At 39.2% G+C, this 27,624-nt stretch overlaps 1 protein-coding gene across 4 annotated transcripts in view; it reads right to left on the reverse strand.

The window, feature by feature from the left end:
• The window catches only part of si:dkeyp-72a4.1 (uncharacterized protein LOC100148058 homolog), a 426,843-nt gene that overhangs the window by 322,823 nt on the left and 76,396 nt on the right, over positions 1-27,624 (reverse strand). For 3 of the 4 annotated variants that reach the window (XM_048613459.1, XM_048613462.1, XM_048613461.1), the window contains exon 3: positions 16,718-16,844. In XM_048613459.1, the coding sequence (XP_048469416.1) occupies positions 16,718-16,844 (127 nt within the window). Of the gene's footprint in view, positions 1-13,776; positions 13,873-16,717; positions 16,845-27,624 lie in introns of those variants that run through there. The other variant, XM_048613460.1, reaches the window with a different exon arrangement.

Genomic DNA, 27,624 nt, shown 5'->3' on the forward strand with positions numbered 1-27,624 from the left:
GGCATCGTTGTGGCACTGCAGGAGACCCAGGATAGACATGTCGTCTGAGGAATGGGAGGGAGAGTTGAAATGGTTCGCAACTGGGAGGTGCAGTTGTTTATTGCGAGCTGAGCGTAGGTGGGCTGCAAAGCGATCCCCAAGCCTGCGCTTGGTTTCCCCGATGTAGAGGAGGCCACAACGGGTACAGCGGATGCAGTATACCACATTAGCAGATGTGCAGGTGAACATCTGCTTGATGTGGAAAGTATTCTTGGGGCCTGGGATGGGGGTGAGGGAGGTGGTGTGGGGGCAGGTGTAGCACTTCCTGCGGTTGCAGGGAAAAGTGCCAGGTGTGGTGGGGCTGGAGGGGAGTGTGGAATGGACAAGGGAGTCACGGAGAGAGTGGTCCCTCTGGAAAGCAGATAAGGGTGGGGAGGGAAAAATGTCTTTGGTGGTGGGGTCGGATTGCAGATGTCGGAAGTGAAGGATGATGCATTGGATCCGGAGGTCGGTGGGGTGGTACGTGAGGACGAGGGGGATTCTTCTTTGGTTGTTATTGCGGGGATGGGGTTTGAAGGATGAGTTGCGGGAAATGCAGGAGACACGGTCGAGGGCGTTCTCGACCACTGGGGTGGGGAGTTGCAGTCCTTGAAAAACGAGGACATCTGAGATGTACAGGAGTGGAATGCCTCATCCTGGGAGCAGATGCGGCGGAGGCAAAGGAATTGGGAATAGGGGATGGCATTTTTGCAGGAGGGTGGGTGGGAGGAGGTGTATTCTAGGTAGCTGTGGGAGTCGGTGGGCTTGAAATGGATATCGATTTCTAGGTGGTTGCCCGAGATGGAGACAGAGAGGTCCAGGAAGGCGAGAGAGGTATTAGAGATGGTCCAGATGAACTTAAGGTTGGGGTGGAAGGTGTTGGTGAAGTGGATGAACTGTTCGAGCTCCTCATGGGAGCACGAGGCAGCGCCAATCCAGTCATCAATGTAACAGAGGAAGAGGTGGGGTTTAGGGCCAGTGTAGGTACGGAAGAGGGATTGTTCCACGTAACCTACAAAGAGGCAGGCATAGCTTGGTCTCATGCGGGTACCCAGGGCCACCCCTTTGTCTGTAGGAAGTGGGAGGAATTGAAAGAGAAGTTGTTGAGGGTGAGGACGATTCGGCTAAGCGGATGAGGGTGTCAGTGGAGGGGGACTGGTCGGGCCTGCGGGACAGGAAGAAGCGGAGGGCCTTTCGGCCATCTGTATGGGGAATGCAGGTGTATAGGGACTGGACGTCCATGGTAAAGATGAGGTGTTGGGGACCGGGGAATTGGAAGTTCTGGAGGAGGTGGAGGGCGTGGTGGTGTCACGGACGTAGGTAGGGAGTTCCTGGACCAAGGGGGAGAAAACGGAGTCCAGATAGGTGGAGATAAGTTCGGTGGGGCAGGAGCAGGCGGAGACAATGGGTCGACCAGGGCAGTCAGGTTTGTGGATTTTGGGAAGCGGGCGGTGCGGGGTTGGGGAACGATGAGGTTGGAGGTCGTGGGTGGGAGGTCACCTGAGGTGATGAGGTTGTGGATGGTTTGGGAAATGATGGTTTGGTGGTCAGGGGTGGGGTCATGATCGAGGGGGCGGTAGGAGGTGGTGTCAGAGAGTTGGCATCTGGCCTCGGTGATGTAGAGGTCAGTGCGCCATACTACAACTGCGCCTCCCTTGTCCACGGGTTTTATGGGGAGGTTGGGATTGGAGCGGAGGGCTGCACGTTCTGCGGGGGAAAGGTTGGAGTTGGTGAGAGGGGTGGAGAAGTTGAGGCGATTGATGTCTCGACAGCAGTTGGAGATGAAGAGGTTGAGGGAGGGTAGGAGGCCTTGGGGTGGTGTCCAGGAGGAGGGGTTGTGTTGGAGGCAGGAGATTTTTTACATACTACAGATAGAGACGTCTAAATTAGCTGCAATTTACTTCCCACTAAATAGTAGATGGAAGTTGAACCTATAATCTTACCAGCAACATGCACAACAAATTGCATTTATGCTCTAACTTTAAGGCACTAAAAAAAGTGCAAGGCTTTTCACAGGGTAGCAGTTAGTCAGAGTTTAATTCAATTTTCACATTTGTGGTGACCTCAGAAATAGTGGAGCTCCATTTTCAGTGCAATACTCCCATGACTTGTGGCACTGTTTTGAATATGTTCAACAAATCAGAATCCACTACCCTCGGTGATAGAGCAATCCAAATATGCAAATAAATTTCTCCTTATTTCAATCCTGACATATACATCTTATTGACACTGATTCCTGGTTCCACACTCCCAGCCAATGGAAATAATCTTCCAGTGACTACCTTGTGAGGAGTTCTTATGACACAGCGGATAGCATCCCTGCTTCTAAGCCAGGAGCTCTGCGTTCAAGTCTCAATCCTGAACATGTTGGCAAAGGAATGCATGAGCATTCGTAAACTGGCCAAACAGGTTGAGTACCAACTTAAAAATCCTTCCATTACACATCAATGGCAGGTGGTAGAGTGGGAGAGATTCCAGTCAGCCACATGATGAAGTGACTTTTACTTTAATTTAACTTCTTTCACTTCCTCATTCTCAGTAAACCATTGTTTTTCCACCCATCTCATTCTTTTCCCTTTTGATAGCTTCTCCCTTAAGACAGATACAAAGTATGTGATTAAAGTATCTGCCATTCCCTGATTTTCTATGATAATTTGTCCTGCCTTGTCCTTTAAAGTACTCACAGTTCCTCTCATAAATCACTCAGATGCTGCCTGGTCTGCTGTGTTCCTCCAGCTCCATACTTTGTTGACTCTCATAAATCACTTTCTTTTTAGATACTTGTAGATATTCTTACAAACTGTTTTTTAAGTCTCCGGTTTCTTATCAAATTTTATACTTGCATCACAGGAAGCATCCTATCCAGATACATCACTGCTTGGTATGGCAACTGCTCCACCCTAGACCACGGAAATTACAGAGAGTTGTGTATGCAGTCCAGTCCATCACACCATCCAGCCTTCCTTCCACTGACTCCGTCTATACTTCCCGCTGCCTCGGGAAAGCAGCCAACATAATCAAAGACCTCTCCCACCCCGGTTATAATCTCTTCCACTCTCTTCCATCAGGCAGAAGGTACATAAGTTTGAAAACACATACCAGGAGATTCAAGAACAGCTTCTCCCCTGCTGTTATCAGACTTCTGAATGGACCTCTAATATTAAAGTTGATCTTTCTCTGCACCTTCTTTGCAGCTGGAACACTATATTCTGCATTCTGTTCTATTACTCTGAAGCACTTATGCAAGGTATGATTTGCCTGGATAGCATGGAAAACAATATCTTTCACTGTATCTCAGACAATAATAAATTAAATCATATCAGTTTGCTTTCCTGTTTTCTTCTTTTCATAGTCCTCCTTTTCTGAATTCTAAATTATTCACAATCCTTAGGCTGACCACACTTTTTAAACAACAGCCTAACATACTCTAACTTTTATTATTTTTCTGTATGGTTCTTAGCCACAAAAAAAAAATGTTTATTGTATATTATGAATTAGTTTAAATTACTCTTTCACTGTCATTTCTTTTAATGTGTTTTCCCAATCTGTCTCAAGCAACACACCCATCATATCTCCAGTTTGCTTTGTTCAGATCAAAAAACTTTTAGATTCAGACTTAACTAAATCAGTCAAATTCCCTGCAGATTTCTACTATATTATAATCACTCTTGGCTCCTTTACCATCGACCTAAAAGATCCTTTACTATATACCCTGGTCACTGCACTAAATTAAATCTAAGATAGCCAATTCTGCTTTTGGTTTTCTAAATCAGTACATCATTAAACCATCTTGAATGCATTCCATGAATTCCGATAAGTCCTGCTCACCTTCATTGAAAATTTGGTTGCCCAGTCTATCTTAAGGTTAAAAGTTTACCATAACGTCTACATTACCTTTATTATATGTACATCTAATTTCCTGATTTATAATACATTACAACCACCTCCAGAGACCTTGGTTTTCTGCCCGTCACTTCTTAGCTCTGCCCAAACTGGTCTTACAACCAAGATATGTTTTCTCTCCTGTCTTTATTCCATGTTCTATTATTTGGGCTAGCCCCTTACAAGAGAAGATCAGCAAAATAAAAAAAAAGTCAAGTATCCTGAAACAGCTCATTCCTAAACTTGGTCAGTCTACAATCTTGTCTCCATCGTGGTTATTATATCAAATCCATTTGTTCCTATCCATGCTGTTAAAAAAAGGTAGGATGGGATCTAAGAAGGGAAATTGAATGGTCAGCAGTCTAGCAGGATTAGGGTCAAGGGTTCAATTTACATTATTTTATACCTTCATGCTTTTTGAAAAAAATCAACAGCAAGAATGCTCCTCTCAGCTCCACATGACGGTAACGTTAAATGCAGTGTTGTTGTTTTTGGCCATCATGCCCCTTTAATGACCACTGAAATACCAACAAAACTGTGCAATGTTTGTCTAGCATATGCTTTGTTCAGTTCTAAGCAAAAATAAATGTTCCAAAACAGACATTAAGACTCTGCATTAATCCGTAGAAAGGATTGAATGCCAGAATCAAGCAGCAGCCAGGGCAAATATCCCCTGCTAAGCTGTTTGAAGTGAGCAGTCAATTTGTTTAGCTATATGGGAACTTTAAATATTTTTTCATGTCCACGCCCACATGGTAACTTTAAACAACCAAATTGTTTGTGTCCTGTATGGGAACTTTCCGATCGCTACATGGCCTCACACTATAAAAGGAAACAACAGGCAGGGCATTTGAATATCTTCCAACTTAATATGGGATCAGGTCTATTTCATGTACCTTGAGCCATGAGACAGAGCAACGTGACATTGATACATTTGCCAATTAGTGCACCAGTAAAACAGGTGCAACAGAATTCATCTTCTGCATCAATTACTCTGTAACATATTTCCAAAAGTATTTCAATGAGAATAGGGCTGCTTTTCCTGGATGATAGTGCTCAAGGTAATTAATATCATTCAAGGAAGTAAAAGAGAATGGGATTTTTTTGGTTGGATCTCAGTACTCTGAAAATAATGGATTTTGTGGCATTCCTAAACACACGGTATAGTTATCATCATCAACTACACCTTGTAGACATGATTATGATGTTCCAATACTCTGAAAATGGCTAGTTCAGGACCTTACAAACATCATAGTACAAAGGGCATTTGTTGGCACAGAGCATCTCTGATCATATTTTTGGTCCAATCATGGATTTTTCTTTTTGCTGGTCTTGCTTTTCCTCTTCGTGTTGTCGTTACTGGGTCTCAAAAGTTGGGATCATTTCCACTGATTCTATTTCCATCAGTTTCAGCCCAGGGTGATGGCTTCCCAGAAGCTCATGTCAATGTTGACTTTCTTCATGCTTTTTTAAAAATTCATTCACAGGATGAGGGTGTCACGGGCTAGGCAGCATTTATTCCCGATCCCTAATTGCTCAGAGGGCATTAAGAGTCAACCACAAAGCTGTGGTTCTGGAGTCACGTGTAGGCAAGAATGGCAGTTTCCTTCCCTAAAGGACATTAGTGAACGAGATTGTTTTTTCCCCGACAATCGACAACAGATACATGGCGATCATTAGACTCTTAATTCCAGATTTTTATTGAATTCGAATTCCACCATCTGCCATGGCAGGATTTGAACCCAGGTCCCCAGAACATTGTCTGGGTCTCAGAATTAACAGTGCAGCGCTAATACCACTAGGCCGTTGCCTGTGTTCAGCAGATCATTGAAACACTTCTTTTGTTCTCCTCTAGTGCATCAGTCCTGACTAAGCTGGGAAAAGATAATCTGCTTTGAGAACCTGGATTCGGACATTTGAATTTATAGATTAACCCAAAGAAGCTGATCCTGATAATATCTTCAATGCTTGTGTCTGCTTGTGAGAAGACCCGGATGTTAGTACACTTGTTCTTCTAATTGACAGATATTGCTGTATTCTGAAGTGCTTTTAGAGATGAAGGCAGTTGCTGATTCAAACAGCACAATGGGTTTATTACAAATATGCACACAAGAGACACAGCACTCAGTCTGTCTCCTCGATCATAATTTGGGTTACATATTTATACACCTTACAATCATATTGAATACTTAAATATTCCAATTATCATAGGATTACAGGAAATACAACAGGATTACGGTACTTCACAAATCTTTGTGAAACAATTGACAGTTGATCATGTCCACTTTCATGCATTTTCCCTGTAACCCTCAACTTCCCCTACTGATCAAGGATCTATCTCAGCTTTAAATATACACAAGGACTCTGCCCCACTGCTCTCTTTAGCAAGGAGTTCCAAAGGCTCTGAACCGTCAAATAAGAAATTGCTCCTCATCTCAATCTTAAATTGGCATCCCTTTATGCTAGGACCTAAATGCTAGGAACTGCCTTAAATCTCGTTAAGGGCTAATAGTAGTAGATAGATTAAGGCAAGACTATTTCATGTTGCAAAGGGAAGGAGACCATGATGTTCTAAATTGGAAAAAAAAGTTTGATGTGGAGATGAAAAATTTCTACAGCCAGATAAGGTTAAGACGCTGTATTTAAACAAACAAAAAAGTCACCAATGCTGTGCACTTTTGGAAACTTGATTAGTCTGACAAAAGACATGAGTGCTATGGAATGTCAGACTGACCACAATCCTAATGAATGGTGGAGCAGGCTTGAGGCGCCAAACAGCCTACTCCTGTTTTAAGGGTCCTACGGTCTTATTTACACACATTAATAACTTCATTCCTTTATCTGTTCAGGTCCCAATTCCAGGTTATTGCATCTCAACACCTCTCAGTGCCTCAGGTCATGTTTCACCTCCACTACCTGTGCTATCTAGTAGCTTTTATATCTACAGTTTACTTTAGTAGGTTATACCACTGGCAGCTTTGATAGTATAACTCAAATGCCTTGAGATTGCTTCTCTATGTTGTTCATGTTTCAGTCCTGTACTGCAAAATAAATATCACACCATATGGTAGACAATAAGCTTGGCTTCACTTTTGATGTTGCAATCTAAAACTCTTGCTTCCTCAGGTAAACAAAGGCTGCACTATTATATTCAGGCAATGCTAGTTTTTTATGTCAATGTCAGCCTCCTATGAAACACAACTTCCACATAAATTTTTCACATTTTCATCATGAACGGGACCAATGGGAATACAAAAACTGGAAGCAGCCATTAAGGACCAGCTATAAAAAAATTAGAATAAGGAACCCAGCTGATTTGTGCTTTTTACAAAGATAATGGGAAAGATTTTTATTGTACAATTTTCTAATGAACAGAGATATGTTTTCATTTAAATTATGCATGTCAGAAACTGTGATTTGAATTTACATGAATTTAAAAGGTTGGACTCTTACAAAAAGCCATCCATGCAGCTCCAGCTTCCTACAGGAAGTTGGTAAGACAGCAGCAGCATTCTGCTGGGCAATGTGCTGGTACTGGGGAATAAAATGTGGACATGAAGAATAATGATATAGAAATGGAATAGAAAGAGTGCCAATTCAACTGTGAGGCTTTTCACCATATTCCAAGTTCCTACACTGTTTGGAACCAGTTATTAGCAAGTTTATGGGAGGGTCAAGTGAGAGAGTCTTAAAAATGCTCATACTTTTTGATTTTACTTAAAAAGGTCAAATTTGAATTCAGTAAATTTACATAATTATGAACGTCTTAGCATTGATTGCACGGTTTAGTGATGAAAAGACTATCACTTGCACAGAAGAAGAAAGCAGCACGGCTATTAAAATCTTGTTCCAACTAAACTATATATTCACATTATCTAAAGTTCTGGTGCAACAAGATGGCAAAAACACATTTTCTGCTCTCTCAAAACTGGGAACAGACAGAAAATAGCTCTTTGTTCTGGCAGTTGCAAAGCTGACAGCATACTTGAAACTGATGTGTAAATCTTTCTAATTTAAGTTATACCAATATGAATTTTGGCTCAATCATTCAAACAGATATCACAAAATTACTAGCTGAAATCATTGATTGATGAATCAATTCCAAGAAAAGATCATGCAGTCAGCAACATTTTTGATGGCACAATTGTTGCAATAACAGCAACATGGATTGCTAGCGTGCCAATATTTACTTCCCATCCCTAAACAATAAGTGGCTTGTTAGGGCATTGCAGGGGAGAATAAACTTGAACCGTCTTGTTGACTCTGCAGTCATACGTGGCCAGACCAGGCAAGGAAGGAAATTTTTTTTCAGTACGGACATTCAGTGGACTAGATGGGCTTTATAATTTACTTTCACATTTTATTTAATTAACTACGTATAATTCCTCTAATTACCAAATGCAAGACTCCAAATCATTCATCCAGGCACTGGATTAACTGTCCAGGAACATATCCTTCAATGAGGATACAGTAGGATAGTGATTATCAGTGCATGTCACATTCTGATTTGCTGTCTTTAAGACAATGTCGCAGAATGGCTACTTACCTCACTTGATGACATCACTGTTGGACTCCTTAAAATCCCCTTGAGTTCGAACGGTTGTCCAGAAATGTGAAACCCATGACAAAAATCTTTTGAAAAGCTTTCTTTGAGGTCAGAGGCGAGCATTATTGCTTCATCACCAACTGCAAAATCAGGGCCTATTTAAATAAAGCACTTTTTAAGTTAATTGAAGAAGTTTCAGCTTTGTGAGACTCTTCGTTAACAGAATATGAGCTCAATGCATAATTCAAGATTTGGGTGCATAGACTAGGCTCGAAATTTGACTATGTGGATCAAATAAATTAGACTGGCAAACTCTCTCATTATGCATCACAAGTCAAATCAGTGTTGATGCATACACCAGTGATAAGCTGCCATCACATCAACAGCTACATTCAAGTAGGCTTCAGCAGATGTTGGAGCAAGTCACTGAGAAGAGGGTGGGGGAAATGGGACTGTAATTGTGATACCAATTGAGGTCTGTGAAGTTGCAGGATGTCCTCAAGTTCCGCCTAGTTCATGGAAAATTTTAAAAAACATTGACAATTTCATCTCTCAGCAGAGGTTATGGGGACTGCTGAATTTTTCTGAAGAAAGGACCTTCAATAAGCATGCCTCATAATTTGCAAATAAGCCTCGCACTAGTTTCAGTTGTTTTCCTAGGACTCTTAAGTTATGGGCCCTACTAATTTAACAGTGGGACTACAACACACATTGCGTGCTGACGAGGACACTGCTAAATCAATGTGCTTTGAGTATATTCTGTGTCCAAAAATCAAGCAGAATATTTACAAATAACTACCTCAAGGTCTGATGGTTAACAAGTTCCTGCCCAGCATTCCTAAAAATTCAATCATCCATTTTAGGCTATAAGTAAATTGCATGAAGTGAGTAGATCTTAAACTGTATTAATGTAAGGTACATTGTTCCAGTCATAAATAAACATTTTAGATTATTGCGATCGAGTTACATTAAACAAGACAAATTGCATCTCCATTTCTAAGCTAATTTTCAATTATTTAATTCAAGTTCACAGAGAAGGCAAAGAAGGAATCCAGTAGCAGGAATTGGTGAGTGGGACTGAGAGTGGTGCAGATACACAGAAAGCATTGAGAAAATAATTAGAACAACACCATTTCTGCTGGTTAGTGAGATGGTAAAAAAAGGACACAGTATTCTCATTATAAGTAGCAATATGTTGTGGCCAAGTGATATTCCATAATTTAAACTTACATAACATGGAGTAGAAAAGAAGGAGTTTTTTAAAGAATGGATGCAGGATTTTATGCTATGCACAATATGTTTTAAGTGATTCAAATGTTAATATGGATTTGTAGAAAATAGCCTACAGAGGAGGCTCCACTAGTGAAAATTTAATTCAAATCTAGCTCAAGAAAATGGAAAAATACTTCTGACATATCCCAAACACAATAATGAACATCTTAGCCAATTCATTCAACAGGAGGAAAATGGAGCAGGATCAGACTCAATTAATAAAATAGATCTATGATATAAATTCACAGTCTAAAAGTGTATAGGAGGAACAGTGAGTCACTTGAACATGCCAACTGAAGTCAGTTGGCATTAGCACAATAGAAACAGGAAAGTAATGGGGAGAGGTACAGATGAGGATTCAGCTCCCAGATCTCTGCCAGGTACAGTTTATGAACTGAATGCTAGATGGACATGGACACGCATGGACAGCCATAAATAACATGTTCTCTACAAGTAGTTCCAAAACTGCTTGATTGAGTCCTCATTGCCATGCTAGAGTGGGCTGAAAGCAATGGCAAAAACAGGGTGGAAAAAAATCATACAAACCATTGACCTTGAATTGCACCACACAAGTGTCAGACAATGACCATCTCCAACAAGATATAAATATATATGTACATATAATATATATATTATATATATACACACACACACACACACACACACACACACACACACACACATATACTTAATATCATTTATTTTAAGTTGGGGTTTGGATTTTGGGCTTATGACTTATTGGTTTTCTGTGCATCTGAAACTAGTAATTAACTTGCAAGTAGTTCTGCAGCCAAAGTGATTTTTTTAAAAAAAACAGTTTGAGAACACTACTGTGGCAACATCAATAGTTTTTTTGTTTTCCTTAAGTTGTTTTATTACTTAGTAGAACCCTCACTGATTTTTCATTATTTTTGTTTTAATTCTTTGAATCAATATTGATTTGGAGTTGTGAACTAGGAACTGTGAGCAAAAGATGACTTTTGGACTGTCGGTAATAGCTTGCATTAAAAGGAAAACAGACCAAATAAGTTTTTTCTAATTCATGAGGCCAGGCATGGAGGTTCATTGAAGTTTGGTACCTGACTAAAAGGCTCTACAAATGCTTCATCGCCAGGGAAGAGCCTATGTTTAAACAGATAGCAGAATTCGCTATTAACAAGATCAGTACCTGTGAACTGCTACCAGCAAGTCCAGAAAAACCTTACACTCAAGCAGATAGCAGATGTTGAATGGAGACTGGGACCTCATGGAGGAGACAATCAGTCTGACAGGGAGTGTAGGAGTTGGAATTGCGTTTCGGACTGTGTTTTCAGTGAAAAAAGAATAGTGGTTGATGATGCTCCAGCATGAAGGTTTGAGAGCTCCCTATTTGACATCCCTTATCTTGGAAGTCCAAAGAATAGCAAACTAAGCTCTATTGCCTTTTTCCCCAGAGTGAACTGTAAACACAACCCTGATTGATTTTCTGAAGATTTCAACCAAGAAATGATAATCTTTGCTTATGGAACAACATTGTGGAACACTTAAGTAGTCTGGCCAGTTTTGCTATTTTCTTTTATTTATCCCTTAATTGTTTGTTTGTTTGTCTATCTCTTATCTGAACTGGGCTGAAAACAAGGGGTTGGGATTTAACACACAGACCAACTAAATTACTTCTTATTTAATTTGCTCTAATAAAATTATTACATTGTTAATAAATTGCTCAATCTTTTGTTTAAAGCTACAGACCCGGAATCGAGAATGGCACTAGTTATCCAAAAAGTCTGGTTAAGAAGTCAAGGGCTCAATTTGGAGGGTCATTGAAGGTTTTAATTTTACTGTGTTGCAAATCCAGATGTAGAAAACCCGATTTGGTTCAACTGTCTATTATCATGTCATTATACATAGTAAGATAAACCAATGTATTTTAAGGGCTGTTAGAAATTTCCAAACCTTTAAGCTTAGGGGAAACACCCATATATTTAGAGAAAGAGACTTTGTTTTCAGTCTTATTTTGAGCAGTTCTACAAAGCCTTTGGATGGAGATGGTTATACGGAGTAGTGTTATTGAGAAGGGGAGAATATAGCAAAATTATATTACCCTGGAGTAAGGAGTCAGTGGCATTCCCAAACTAGAAGTTTTGGGTTATAACACTGAAAGTGTTACTTGAAGCCGAGTACATTTAAGCTCAGGTGTACGATAGCTCCAGGAAGAAGCTATCAACGTTTTCAATTGACAAGTTGAAGTCACAATTATCTTAAGCTTAGAGGTGTTAGAGAAAAAAATTCCTGGTGTGAACACCTAACATTGGGTGCTTTCGATTTGATTTGATTAATTGTCCATGTAGGTAAGTACGGTGAAAAATTCTGTTTTGCATGCAATAAAGACAGGTTGTACCATTAAAAGTGCATTAAGGTTATAGAACATGGTGAAGAATATGATGTTACGGCTGCAGAGAAGGTGACAGACAGTGAGATCAACATTAAATTTGCAATTTGAGAAGTCCATTCAGAAGTCTAATAACAGCAGGAAAGAATCTATTCCTATGCGTACATCTTTTGTATCTTCTGACAGATGGTGGAACAGAGTACAACCGGGGTGGGAGAGGTCTTTGATTGTGTTGGTTGCTTTCCCGAGGTAGGGGGAAGTATAGCTGAAGTCAATGGATTGAAGGCTGGTTTGCGTGATGGGACTGGGCTGTGTTCACAACTCTAGTTTCTTGCCGTCTTGGGACAGCAGTTGCCAAACCATACTGTGATGCATCCAGACAGAATCCTTCCTATGGTGCATCTATAAAAATTGGTAAGAGTTCTTGTGGACATGCTGAGCTTTTGGGTACTGTACAAAGGATATTGCTTTTGTTTAAAATTTGTAAAGGAATGTTTTGGGATGAACGGGATTATACTTTTATCATGTGTTTAAAAATCTTTGTATTATTGTTATAAATAAATAATTTGGATTATACTAGTTTTTGGTTAATAAATTTCTGTTTTAATGTTAAAACAAACTGCAACATTGTGTGTGTTTTGGTCAGTAAGATGACCTAATTTGCAATTAAAACAAAACATGATCTATCAGGCCAGATTTCAGTCCGAGATCTGATTTGTCCAGTATTAGAATAACTGGGACCATAACAATACAAAGACAGACTGTCTACAACAGATCTGTGGTTAGGAATACGGAGGTGAGTAACTCATCTACTGACTCCACAAAAGCCTGTCCAATATCTACAAGGCACAAGTCAGAAATATGGTGGAGTACTCTTCACTTGTTTGGATGAGTGAAGCTCCGACAATACAGAAGAAGCTCAACGCAATCCAGGACAAAGTAACCCACACAACTGTCATCCACCAACTTCAACAATCATTCTCTCCACTATCAACACAGTCATAGCAGTGCATGCCATCTATAAGCCCAGAACGAAAAACCGGTAAGATTGGCAGATGAGCCCATCAATTGACACTGGCCCATCATCAATTACACATTCAGTTAATTGGCAAATGTATTCTTTTAAAATTAAACCACTGCGGTCAAATAAGTGGGAAGAGAGTGGAGCCATTCTACCCCAACTCAACTGATTGTTTTTGTTTCAATCTCCACATAGCACCATCTCAGCATAATTATCAAAGTCCAAGAGGATGAAAATTAAATGTAAAACAGAAACAAACAGCGCCCATTGCTTGGCAGAACAATTCAAGGTAACAAGTTGAGGCAGCAGCCTTCCAGCAGCTCAAAGCTGACACTCAAAGACAAATCTGAAAGATAAGGTACATATTGTGGGAAGAGAAAGCCAGCAAGAGAGAGATCAAACAATATGCTGACCATCATAACATGCAAAAATATTTTGAAACCACCAGGGCCACGTACATAACAGGTTCAAATGGACAAACCATGACCCCAACTTCATGACAACTTGTTCTTCAGAATGGGAGATAAATCATGCTGTGGAAACTCAGGCGCTCCAGCTTACACACAGAAAATCCTGCCACGCATTCCCTGAATTGCCTACCTGAAATCCTCTCAGATGGTGTGTCTTTAGATTTCCCAGGGAAATATACTCACTGTTGCCACCCAAATCCAGGAAAAAATTTTGAGAACGCAGAATTCTTCATTGCAGTAAGTCAACTTGATTGAAGCATGTGGCTCAATACATCATGAGGCTTTGAGTATTGTGCTACAAAGATTAGGATGTCCAAGAAACTTCATCACAACCTAATTGCTTCATTATGATATAACTGCTACCGTCTTGAGGCGAAAGATCTGAAACATGTGCCTCCTCGACACAGTATAGTATATTCAATTATTGTCACTTGTAGTTATGAAAACACAGTGAAAAGTGTATAAGTCGCCATAATCTAGCACCATTTTAAATACAGAACTTAGAAATATTTGAGATAAAGTTAAGCCAAAGTTCATTTTTTGTTCCCTCCACAACTCCTGGGTTTCTGAAGTGGCAACGGAACAATGCCTCTGAAGCTACATGGAGCAAGACTAGATCCACAGCACCTCCATTGCTGAAACAGCGCCCTAATGACACCGCAAGGGCCTCAGACAGGACCCACCACACTGCCCATATTCATGCATTTATCCAATTGCCTCTTTAAACTTGGTAACTATACCTGCCTCCACCACTTTCTCTGGCAGTTCATTGGACATACGAACCACTATGTAAAAGAAGTTGCCCCTCATGTCCTTTTAAAACCTTTCTCCTCTCACCTTAAAAATATGCCCCCTACTTTTGAAGCTCCCCACTCTAGGGAAAAGACCTTTGCTACTCACCTTATCAATGCTCCTCATGACTTTATAAACCCCTGTAAGGTCCCCCGTCAATCTCCTTCGCTCCAGTGAAAAAAGTTCCACCCTTTCCAATCTACTTTTATATCTCAAACCCTCCATTCCTGGCAACGTCCTAGTAAATCTTTTCTGAACCTTCTCTAGCTTAATAACATCCTTCCTATAACAGGGCAACCAGAACTGCACATAGTAAACCAGAAGAAGTCTCACCATAGTCCTGTTCAACCTCAACATGCGTCCCAACTCGAATATTGAAAGGTTTGAATATTGAAGGCAGGTTTGAATATTGAACACCTTCTTCACCACCCTGTCTACCTATGACACAAATTTCAAAGGACTATGTATCCCTAGGTCTCTCTAATCTACAACACTACCCAGGACCCTACCATTAAAATTACAGAAGTCCTGTTCTTGTTTGTATTACTAAAATGCTATACCTCACGTTTATCCGAATTAAACTCCAACTGCCACTCCTCAGCACACTGACCCAATTGATCAAGATCTCTTTGAAACCTTAAATAACCCTCTTCACTGTGCACAATACCACCAATTTTGGTGTCATCTGCAAACTTATTAATCATGCCTCCTACATTCTCAGCCAAGTCATTTCTATAAATGACAAACAAAAATGGATCCAGTACTAATCCCTGTGGAATATCGCTGGTCACAGGCCTTCAGTCCAAAAAAAAACTCCACTACCACCACCCTCTGTCTCCTACCACAAAAGTAATATTGTATCCAACTGGCAAGCTCACCCTGAATCCCATGTGGTCTAACGTTACTAGTTAGTCTGCCATGCGAAACATTGTCAAAGGCCAAGTAATCAGCATCTACCGCTTCATTAAAAAACTCAGTCGAGTTTGAGACACACGATTTCCCATGCACAAAGCTATGCTCACTATCCCTAATCAATCCTTACTTCTCAAAATGTATGTACATGAATCACCAACAACAACATATCCACGATCAATTTCACACTTGCAGATGTACAGTTTCCAGGCTTCTCCCTATAGACTTTCATAAACACTAGCACAAAATTAGCCACCCTCCAGGCTCCAGTACTTCATACGCTCTTTATAGATTATTCAAATATTTATGCTTGGCACCAAACAATTTTCTCCCTAACTTCTATAATGTCCTGGGATACACTTGATTAGGTCCTGGAGATTTATCTACTTTTATATTTTTGAAGACCTGTAGCACTTATTAGAATTAAAGATTATTAGCATTGTCATGCTGTTCATTTGACAATTTTGTCTGTTATTCTAATGTAGGTAATAATCAGTTCATTTTAAATGAATTGGTTAACATTACTAAAAAAGGCAAAGAAATGCCATACATATGTCTTAAATATCAAATGTTAAACAGCATGAACCAAGCATTTTGTGAACTTTTACAGTTGGCACAAGATGAAAACATTTAATCTGAAGAACTGTCACCAAACAGTCACAAGAAATAGAAGTATACACAAACAAAATGATGTTCAAGACAATAATCAATGATCTGTACAAATAAATTAAGCCACAGTGGCTTAGAATTATCTGTTTAAATTGAAAGAGACTTTTTGGTGCTCACAATACATGAAAAGGTCACAGAAAGCACTCAAAACTATGGCTCCCTTCAAACACCATTGTCAGCTTCTTCAAGACTAAATCATTGGAAAGGGAAATTTAAACTGGCTGTCATTTCAAAACAAGCATAACTGGATGTCAATTTCCACTGTTACCTGCATTTAGAAAAACACGTTCACAATGTGGGCAAATATTGCATCATAGGAAGAAATCAATATCATTTCACTGCATCAAAAGCTGCTTAAACTGCTACTTAAAACGGACCATTTGTTTCTGTTGCATACCGTGGAGGTGATATTTTTATTTTGAACGTTGACAAGGAAATCTTGCTTGGGCTAAAACAGTTGTATTCTATAGCCTCTCCACACATACAGCCTGTGCCCAAATACAAGTCCATAATGCAAATTGTTTTGACCTCTTGGTTTCAAATAAATTCAAGTATGAACAATAAATGTTTTACGAATATCAATTATATCTATTATTAAATCAAATAATGCCAATAAAAGAGAAATTGAAATTTGATAACTTTTCCACAAGGACTTAATCAAAACTGGCTACCTCAAACAGACTTTATTAAAATTGGAACTGGAAGAACAATTATTTCACTGAATAGGTATCCTCAGCAAGATACAATTGACAATTTCAACAACTCACCATGCTCCTCTGATCCAACTGGTTGACATTCTGGAAACTGATTTTCAGAAGGAACACTAACAGTTCGACGTAGTAGCCTTGCCCTACATGACTCTGCTCGCCGTTCTTGCAGCAGCAATGGATGAATCTAGAAAGAAAACCCACAGGAGAATAACTGTCCATAAACATCTTGATTGGAATATCTTCTTCATTAATCAACTGTGTCAATAAATTTTTACAACACATCGGGGGATTCATTGGGTCTTTATCTGCCTTCATGCAGTCAAGGCTATCAAATGCATCTAATGCATAGTAATTACAGATAGGTCATTGAATTTGATGCATCAGCTAAAGGGAAACTCAAATCTGAAGTGTCATATGAAAAATGCATGTGCAGACAACAGCTGTCTTTAATTATTCCTTTATCTGCAGGCAAAATATAGAAGCTTAAACGACGAAATTATTAATGCATATATAGTTTCTGGTTAGGATTTGCCTCCATGTTCAGTTATATCAATATTTGCTGGCTTTTCATTTTAAGAATGATGAGGAAACATGAATTCCTAATTTTCACTCTAATTCTTCTTGATTTTCTGTAAATTCACTCCTGAGATTTTAGTGTCAATGACCAGGTCAGCATTTATTGCCCCTCCCTAATTGCCAGTGAGAAAGTGATAGCATGTCGCGTTCTTAAACTTCAAGAGTCCATGTTGTGAAGGTATGTCCAGAGTGCTGTTTGAAAGGGAGATCCAGGAAATTGACCAAGCAATAGATAAGGAATGCCAACAGCGTTCTGATCAGGATAGTGTGAAGTTTGGATGGAGATTTAAGAGGTGGTTTTCCTTCGCATCTGTTTCCCTGAAATTTCTAGCCATACAGTTCACAGGTTTGGAGTGGGTTATTAAACAAGTCTCAAGAGTTGCTGCAGTCTTGGTCAGTCACTCTTACTATGCTATTTCAGAGGGCAATGAAGAGTCAATCACATTGCTATCGGTCCAGTGTCACATGTAAGCTAGACCATGTGAAAATGGCAGATTTCCCAAAAACTCAATGAAATCTCATGATCATCATGATTGAGACTAGCTTCAGGTTTTACTGAATCACCAGCTGCTGTCATGGGATTTGAACACATGTTTCCAGAGCATTAGTATGGGTTTCTGGATTGCTAATTCAGGTAACATTACTACTACACCACTGTCTCCCTATAAATATACGTAGTAATAGGCAGGCTATACGTAGTCAGGAGCTAGCCACAAGAGGTGTATCCTCTGTCCAGCTCAATAGCTATAGATTTTATGACTTTTCATAAATTAAGCTTCTAGTCAATGGTCAACCCGAAGACCTTGGTGGTGGGGGATTCAACTGTATGCTGAATGTCAAGGGGAGATGATTAGATTCTCACTTGTTAGAGATGTCATTGCCTGGCATGTGTTGCAAATGTTACTTGCAAATTAAAAGCCCAAGCCAAATGTTGTTCAAGTCTTTCCGATTGCAGACAAAGATGGCTTCCAACTGAGGATCCCATGCAATCAGCAGCAAATATCCCAAACCAAAACCCATTGTATTGAAGAAATGATTATTGATGAAGCAGCTAAGATGATAGGGCTTAGAGCACTATGCTGAGGAACTCCTGCAGTAATATTCTGGGACTGATAGGCCTCCAACAACCATAACCTTTATGCTGGGAATGTCTCCAACCAGTGAAGACTTGTACCCCCAGATTCCTACAGACTCCAGACTTGCCAGGCTCCCGGATTCCACACTCAGTCTAATGTTGCCTTCTTGATGCTGGTGTGGGTTGTAATATATGGACTATTATTATTTAATATCATCTGCTGATTAAATACCTCTTGCATTTGAAAGAAAACAACTCTGAATGAGCCAGAGCACTGTCTTAAAATGACTGCAGAAGCCAAGTGACCAGTAAGCTGGCCAAAACACAAGCAAATTACAAAATGGACCCTAAACAACACCTCAAAGAGAGAGAGAGAGATTCACATTAAGAAAAATAAAACTGAAATTAGATAACTTTCTACAGGAGTAGTCAGACAAGAAAGGAACTACACCAAAACCCATCATGCAAAAAAATGGGTACAGAGGTCCCATGGCCATTTCAATGGCATCTTGTTAGTTGTCAAAAGCTATGATTATGACCTTGAGGGTGGGTGACTTTAAGCAGTAACATCAAAACATCCTTTTGCATGAAAGGGATAGCAGTTCTCAGCCTTTTCAGGCTCAAACCTATCTGTTAAAGTTGGAATACAGAGTTACGGAAAATTGTTTTAAAAGGAAAAAAAAACAGGAACTTCAGCCGAGTTTCTGCAATAGCTGGTATAAGGACTGATTGGAGTTTAAGAACTGACTTCAGAAGAACTCAATAAAAGTATATCAAAACAAACACTTTCACTTTCTAATTCAATACATCTGTCTGGTTTGTTCCTGTATAGCTTTAAACAAGTTCTAGTACATGTCGAATTGCAAAAACGCAACTTTCCAAACTGCTACTCCAACCTCAGCAGTGAAAACAATAATTAATTCATCCCTCCAGACTTGGTCGTAACAATGTTGAGGTAGTCACTTACATCTCACTTCTGGAACTTAGTTTTGTTTTTGCCCATGCAAGTTAAGGGCCATGGTTCCAAGTTAAGGGCCCCCCAGTGGCCAAACAGAGGACTGGTGACCAGGTTGCTGCTGAATAAATGTGGCTTATTAATGATGTCAGCAATACCATCTACCACTTGGCTAAATGATCAAAGGTAGACTGACAGGGCAGTAATTGGTTGGATTGGTTGCACCCTATGTTTTGCGGACAGGACAAAACCGGTCAAAATTCCAAAAGGATGGGCAGATGCAGATTTTGGATCTTCATAAACCATGTATCAAAATTGGCTGCAGATCGCTCATTCTCAGCATACCACGGAGAACTATGACATTCAGTCCATCAAGCCCCCTCCGCCATTCAATGTGACCATGGCTGATTATCCATCCCAATACTTTTTCTCCACACTTCTTTGCATCCTTGACTTGCTTCTAAACACCATTCTCTACCTTAAACGTATTCACGACTGAACTTCTACAGCATTCTTGGGTACAGAATTCCAAGATTCACAATACTCTGAATAATAAGAATTCATTCCATTCCACTGACTTCCTTTCAACAATCTAATCCAACAGTAATTTATCCCATCACATTGTGACTAAATTGTTAAAATTTTAGTATTTAGAAAAACCTCCTAACTCTTTTAGTCAATTTCCATAAGCACTTTTCCGCCTATCTATATGTTCATTACGTTGCCTATATTATGCAGATTCCCTAAGGAGGCTATGGCACCAAACACATCTGAGCATGGACACACGCAGCAGCCTGGTTCTGTATTGTCACCAAAGTCAGACAAATGCAGAGTCGTAAAAGGAGAAAGGCCAATGATTCATCTATACTCCAAAAGGCAAGTATCATTATTCTCCCTCTGCTACCTCACTTTCTCTAACTTTGCCACTGCACGCAAACCTCACCAAATGGTCATGGGCTACCAACTTCACTACTGCACACATCTCCACTCAACAGTTCTCACCAACTTCATCTTCTACAAACTACCAACCGATCCCTGCCCTCTAGCTAAAAAGCTATGCAAACCACAGGAAGGGTTTAGGCCCGAAACGTCAGCCTTTCTGCTCCTATGATGCTGCTTGGCCTGCTGTGTTCATCCAGCCCTGCACCTTGTTGTCTCAGCATCAACCAGGAAATGCTCTGACTTTCAAGACAGGAACTGTCAGTTTCTAGTTTCTCAGGAGAGGGGGGGGAAATTGTGAGCTGCATAGAATTGAGACAAGATTAGCTAATAAATTAAATGAAATAAGGTAGATATTGCTATGACTTATATTTGGAACTTGGCATTGAAACAAGGGGAAAGAAAACAGAGTCACATAGCATGGAACCACACCCTTCAGTCCAACTCATCCATGCTGACCAAGTTGCCCAAACTAAACTGGTCCCACTTGCCTGCATTTGGCCCATATGCCTCAAAACCCTTCCTTTTCATTTACCTGTCCAAACGCCTTTTAAATGTTGTAACTGTACCCTCATCTGCCACTTTCTCTGGTTGTTCATTCCACATGCTAACCAACCTCTGGGTGAAAAATTTGCTCCTCAGGTCACTTTTAAATCTTTCTCCTCTCACCTTAAAAACTAGCCCACTAGTTTTGAACAACCCCACCCTAGGGAAAAGACCTTTGCTGTTCACCTTATCTATGCTCCTCATGATTTTATAAACCTGAACTATATCCCCTTAATCTCAAACAAACACATTCACAGGACAAAGACAACAATAAAGTCTGTAGAGATACTCCTGTAGGCCAAGTGTCTGAACTCAAAAGGACAAAATGGGATGACTTCTCAATTCCTAGAGCTTCCTGTCAAAGTGATTTAAATACTGAACATCAGAGTGATCAAAAATCTTCAGACTAGACTTCAATTCAGATAGAAATTCAGTTAGACTCTAGTCTATGGACAGAAGTAACAGTTCAACTTTTAGGGTTTATGAGGCAGTCAAAAAGGTACTGATGTTTTAGAACTCTCCGGATACTTCCTAAAAAAAAAAAGTGAAAATAAATCTTGATGGAAGCTATTGAGGACTTTCCCTTCTAAACCCATGTCCAGGTATCCTGGAAAAACAGAAACCAACTCTAGAAGAGTGTTGCTAATTAACCTCCAGTTTGTAGGCCCCATTTCTTCCAAATCACATTTGTCCAGCAAATAGAAGTAATAAACCTCATCTCTTATCTCTTAAAAGCTTTGCTTATCTCCCTTCTAAAGTTACTTGGTTTTTAGTAACTAGCAATTAAGTTACAGCCCACATTACTGTTGAACAATTCCAACAAATCAAATGTTCTTTCAAAATCTTCGTAAACCCTTTTTTTGATCCTGAATATCCAAATAGTTCTATATTCCAGTTCTTTGTACCACTTAAATATAATGTATTCCCAACACCTGCCGGTTAGACCTCGAAAGAAAAAGGAATTGTCAAACATAATTTCCCTTTCATAAAAGCAGTGCTGACTGACTAATCATTTTCAAAATGTCTTGTTATAAAATTCCTAATAATAGATTCTTTGCATCTTTCCTACCACTGACGTCATATTAACAAGCAAACAATTCCCTGTTTTGTTACACTCTTTGTCTTGCAGAAGCTATAGCTGTATCTGTCAACCTACAGAGACTGAGAGAATTCTGGAAGAATGACCCACTGTGATTGCAGCCATCTCTTAAAATCGTACGATTAGGCCACTAGTTTTAAAGGAATTCTCATTTTTTAGCCCCATTAATAATAGTTTTTTTTAAATGTACTGGAGAAATTAACTATTTTAACTTCCTTATTCTTAGTTTCCACCATCTCCAGCATATTTATTTGCATCTTCCACTATGATGGCAATTTTTTTTAAAAAGAATTATAACTCTGCCATTTTCTTATTCTCCTGTCTCCGCCTGAAGTGGACCGACATGTAAAGTCACTTTTCTTCAATTTTACTTGCCTGTTAAAACATTTACAACCCCAGCTCTTATTTTCTTTTTTTAAAAAGAAGTTTCCTCCTATATTCTACTTTCTCTCTTCATCAATTTCTTGATCATCCTTTAGACATTTCTAAAAATTTCCCTCATGCTCAATAATGTGTCTACCTATGAAATTAGTCAGTGATGGCACCACTTTCAGCAAGTTGTTTATTGGATTCAGTATCTTCTCACTACATGTTAAGTGTCAAATATTGTCACACAGGGCAATGACTTACAGGCTAAAACAAATAACTACTCAAATACATAATTAAATAGTAAAATAAAGCATAAAAATGGGCAATGTCTAGAAGTACAACACAGATAAATATACCTACAGGAAATTAGTTATTAACCCTGTCGGCAAGGGCTTCAGAGCAGACAGTTTTTGTTTATGAACATCAAATTCAGCTTCTTGTGATCAAATATTCATTTATCCAAGTGCTGAGACAAGTCCTATGCTTTCAAACTTTTTTGTTTTAATGTGAGTATTTTCAGACCAACCTGAAAAATTTCATTCAAGATAACAGCAGCAAGCAAATGGACAATAAAATACAGTGAAAACTATTTTAAGCATAGACCCTTTGCATATCTGTAATATTTACTGAACATCTATGCAAGTCTTCAACACCAAAAGGAATAATGCTGCTAATGAAATTAAAAGACCAAATTGATTTCCTTAAGCAAATAATACTAGTTTGACTTAATCATAACCACACAGCTTGAAATCATAATAATCAAACTGTACCACAGCACAAGACATTAATGACTAATATAATAAAAGACTGCTACAATACGATGGAAATAATATTTTAGTAGTAGTCCATTTTAAAACCATTTAATAGGTAATTCAATAGATTACTGAACAGTGAGAGAACAGTGAGAGAACACTGTGCAACATATGCAAATCCCAAAGACTGTAATAGTTGTGTACAGGAATTAAATTGGTAACTGCATCAATGTATTGAAGTTCAGAATGTTCAGTTACAATTTTACTTACATATTGTTAACTTGGATCTGGAATTGAAGTAGAAGCATACAACTTTTATTGCTGTCTTATCTGGTGTGTTTTGCTTAACTACACAGATTTGTGTTTTAAGATTTATTCCCATAATTCGTATCTTTCACCTACAAAGTTGGAAACTGGTACTTCAAAATACTGCAGCCTTCTTCAAAACTGGATATCACTATCCAGATGGAAACCATTACTATGAGATCAAAGAATCAAGATTGACTCCACTGACAACATACCGCTACACTAAACCTTTTCAAATTCATATGCTGACTGAGTCTCCATTCAAAAAATGAAAAAAAACCATTAGAAGCATTGTTATCTAAAATCATTGGCCACTGTATTGCATTTTTAATAGGACTCACACAGTGAAAATCCCATTAGCACCAGGAAATTTTATTTTCAGTACAGCAACACTCATTACAGGAATTCTCACACTGTTTTCAGTGACACATGTTTACCATGGCCTCTACATCCGCGTGAATGTCCCTCATTAATAAAGATGCTGCACAAAATAATCTCTTTGTAATATAATTTTCACATTACTACCAGAAGCAGAAATGGGGCACAATGGTGGTCAATGACCTCAAACTTAAAAACTTATGCAGATGACCCATAAACTTAGTTATTAGTAGTTAGATTAAAAAATGATGGCTTAATATTACCTTTCTGGAAGATCTAGGGAAGGACAATCTTTATCTTCTTGTTCTAGCTTCAATTTGAGAGAGACTCCAGTGTGGATTCTAAATCTTTCTCTTCTGTGCCTAAAGAAGTGGCTCATATTGACGTTTGGCTCTAAAGCAACCATGCCGTCTAAAAATTAGCACCTCAAACAATGCAGGAAGTGTACATAAATTCTGGAATGGTAATTAAACACTTGACTATACAACTAAATGAAAGGACCTAAATTAACACATTTTCCAGTAGAGGGCACGGATGAGCAATGACATACAAAAACTAGCTTCTGTTTCTATCTCTAGCCTGAAAATGTTTCAATTCCATTGCAAATCAGTTCAGAAGCAAACCATGACCTTCACACTGTGAACATCTCATTTCAGACTTGGTGGATCTTCAGCAATTAAGACATCAGGGAATGATCTTGTTTGACTTGTATTTTAGACGAGTGAATAAAAGGGCAGCAACAACCTGTTTCATGGAATTATGATATAGAAATCTGCATTTTCAAGTAAACAATATAACTATTATTTTCTCAAGTAGATACCAGATTCATCATGTCAACTTTATATATTGCTGTTGTCTGTTGTGGATGGTCGTTCTTTGATGTAATGGTTGACCAGATGAACCTACAGAAAGAAAGAGCGCACATGCGAGAGAGAGAGCACATAAGAGACACCGACAGATATATGCTTCTGTCTGCAAGCTCTGGAAGTTCTTTTGCTCCCCCAGCTTTTTAACACTATATAGATCCACCAATAGAGAGGGCAACTAGCAAGCAGATCTTCATGAACTTGAAAGATTCTCTGTGAAGCTCAGTCTCGAATTCTCCCTCTTACTGCTTCATTCAGCAATATTGTATTGCACTGCTTAACAATATACAACAATCGATTTTCAAGTTGCAAAACTCTCCAGGTACTTCAATTATAGCAATCCAGCTTCCAGTTCAGTTTATAGTTCTTAAAACAAAAATAGGTGTTCTCTTACCAAACAATCTTTAACATTTTTTTTTTAAGTTAATCACAGATGTTGGGTTCCCTTGAACATTTTCCCTTCTTATTGGAATGTACATATGGTGTTCCTTGAAATATCCCCTTAAAATATCTTCCATGGATGACCTACTCCTCACTCTAATTTCCAAGTTGACTGTAGCTCATTCTGTTTTCATACCTAATAATTAAATGTTTCCTTTGAGCTGTGCTGACCTCGTGAAACATGCATCAGGAGAAAAAGTAGAGGGAATGCAGCTCAAACCTGCCCTTAATTAATTTTAAAATACTATTCTTGGACCCATTCTTCTCACCCTTAAACTGCATATAAAATTCAATCATATTGTGATTACTGCTACCAAGGGGGCCCTTCTCTATGAGGTCATAAATGATCTCAATGTAAAATATCAAGATTAGTATACCATGCTCTCTGGTCAGCTACAGAATGTGCTGTTCAAAGAAACTATCTAGAAAATATTCTATGAACTCCTCACCTAGGCTACCTTTGACATCAGAGCAGTTGGGTTTAATAATAAAAACCTGAGGGGCAAGGTCCAGATCAAGCTCAGTCAGAACGAAGCAGAACAAACCTTCACTGAATCCAGAAATGGAGTTCCTGAGGTGATGTCAGGTTGCAAAAAGTGACGCGGGATAACAAAGCATCTAATTGGGTTACTAAGTTCAGGTGAGCACTTGTACTGTGTTTATGAGGTCTTTATTTTGGAGTTATAGCTTATAAGGGCAATAGTGCAAAGGTCCAGAGAAGAAGGGCCCTAGAGTAATTAATATTGTTTGATTTTAAAAAGAGCAATCTAGGAGTTTAAGTTAAAGTTAAAGGGGTGAGCAATGGAATTTGAGCTCAAAGCCCTGGTATACACCTCCTGCTCGACATGGAAAGTCCAGGGCAGTTCCAGTGCTCGGAACCAGAACATATTCAAGAAGCAACTCCAGCTGCAGCTCTTGGAAGTCCATGTTTCAGAGCTGGAGTAGCAGCTGAAGGACACTGTGGACCATCTGCAAGGTTGAGAGCATTGTAGATAGCACATACAGAATTGTGGTCACTCCACAGACTAAGAAAGCAGAGGCAGGGATGGAACGGATGACCATTACACAGTGAAAATGAACTAGATAGGCAGAAGTCCTCTGTGGCTAGGCCCATGCAAAACAGATATGCTGCTTTGTTGTTGTTGTTGGGAATGGCCTCTGAAAGGAAAGTAGCGCAGCCAATTTCATTGCACAACAGTTGTCTCAGAAGCACAGGAGAGGAGGAGCAAGTGTGAGAATTCCAATGGTGACCATAATGATGATGTAGCTTTAAGAAGTTATTTTGTCCTTTTTTTTGAAAGAGGGGGATTGAACGCGAGGTGTCGAGCAGTCTATAAGAAAGTAGACAGCTTGTAAGGTTTAAATTTTTTTTTTTTTTTTTTAAGAAGTTGGAACAAACAAGTAGCCTGAAGGGGTGTGATCAAACTCCCACAACAGAAGCTGCTGGGGTTGTGAAAAGCCGCCATGTCTCTCTTTACTACAGCTGAAAGCTGGAGTTCTCCTTCTTTCTTTCAGAATTGTCTTTTGATGCTCTTTCCTCCTGGATTGGAAAATCACATGTGAGATAATTTGTTTTCTGAATGTGGCTTTTATCAAAAGGTGTGTTTATGTGATGTTACTGTATTGGAACAGTTGATTAGTAATAGTTACTGTATCTATTATTTTGTTAAACATTCAAATAGTGTTACAGAAAAGTCAATTCCTTTCTTTATTCTTTTGTTGTATTTTAACTACACTGTATGAACAAATAGTGTTTTGCTTAACGTTGAGTAGTTTGACTGATCAAATTGCATCTGGAACACAGCACCTTACAGTTACCTTTAAAATAAGGGGAAAAAAAAATCTCGGCTACTTTCTTAACATATTTGCGGTGGGCGGGTGGGGGAGGGAAGGTTCTGGTCTGGCCAAAACACCACCTCCAAATTCTCCACACGTTCCTTTGCAGTAGCTCCTGAGAATATAGTATTGGTCTTGAGAGAGGGACAAACTGAATGAAAATCAGTAGGGAAATGGTGTTGCAGAAATAGTTGAGATTAAAGGCAGCTAAATCCCCAGGGCCTGATAATCCACATCCTAAGAAGTGCCACTAGAAATAGTGGATGCCTTGGTGGACATCTTTCAAGATTCTATAAAAATTCTGGAACAATTCCTATGGATCAAACTGTTGCTAATACAATCACACTATTAATAAAGAGAGAGAAGACAGCGAATAATAGACCAGTTAGCCTGATATTGATATTGGAGAAAATGCTGGAGTCCATAATAAAAGATTTAAAAGTAGAGCACTTAGAAAACAATGACAGGATTGAACTCAGTAAGCATTTATATAAGAAAGGGAAATCAAATTCTTGACATATCTATTAGACTTTTGAGGGGATGCAACAAATACAGTTAATAAGGGGGAGGGCGATGGATGCAGTTTACTTGGATTTTCAGGAGGGTGTTGATAAGATCCCACGTGAGATTAGCATATTAAGGTAAAGCAAATGGGTTTTGGGGTAGTGTACTGACATGAACAGAACTGGCTGGCAGACAGGAATCAAAGAATAGAAAAATCCCTATTTATGCCTGAGTGGCAGGCAGTGACTAGTTGAGTTCCATAAGGGTCAGTGCTTGGACCCCAGCTTTTCACAATATATATTAATGATTTAGATGAAGGAAA

The sequence above is a fragment of the Rhincodon typus genome, chromosome 28, assembly GCF_021869965.1.
Source record: "Rhincodon typus isolate 14 chromosome 28, sRhiTyp1.1, whole genome shotgun sequence".
In the NCBI taxonomy this organism is placed as follows: domain Eukaryota; kingdom Metazoa; phylum Chordata; class Chondrichthyes; order Orectolobiformes; family Rhincodontidae; genus Rhincodon; species Rhincodon typus.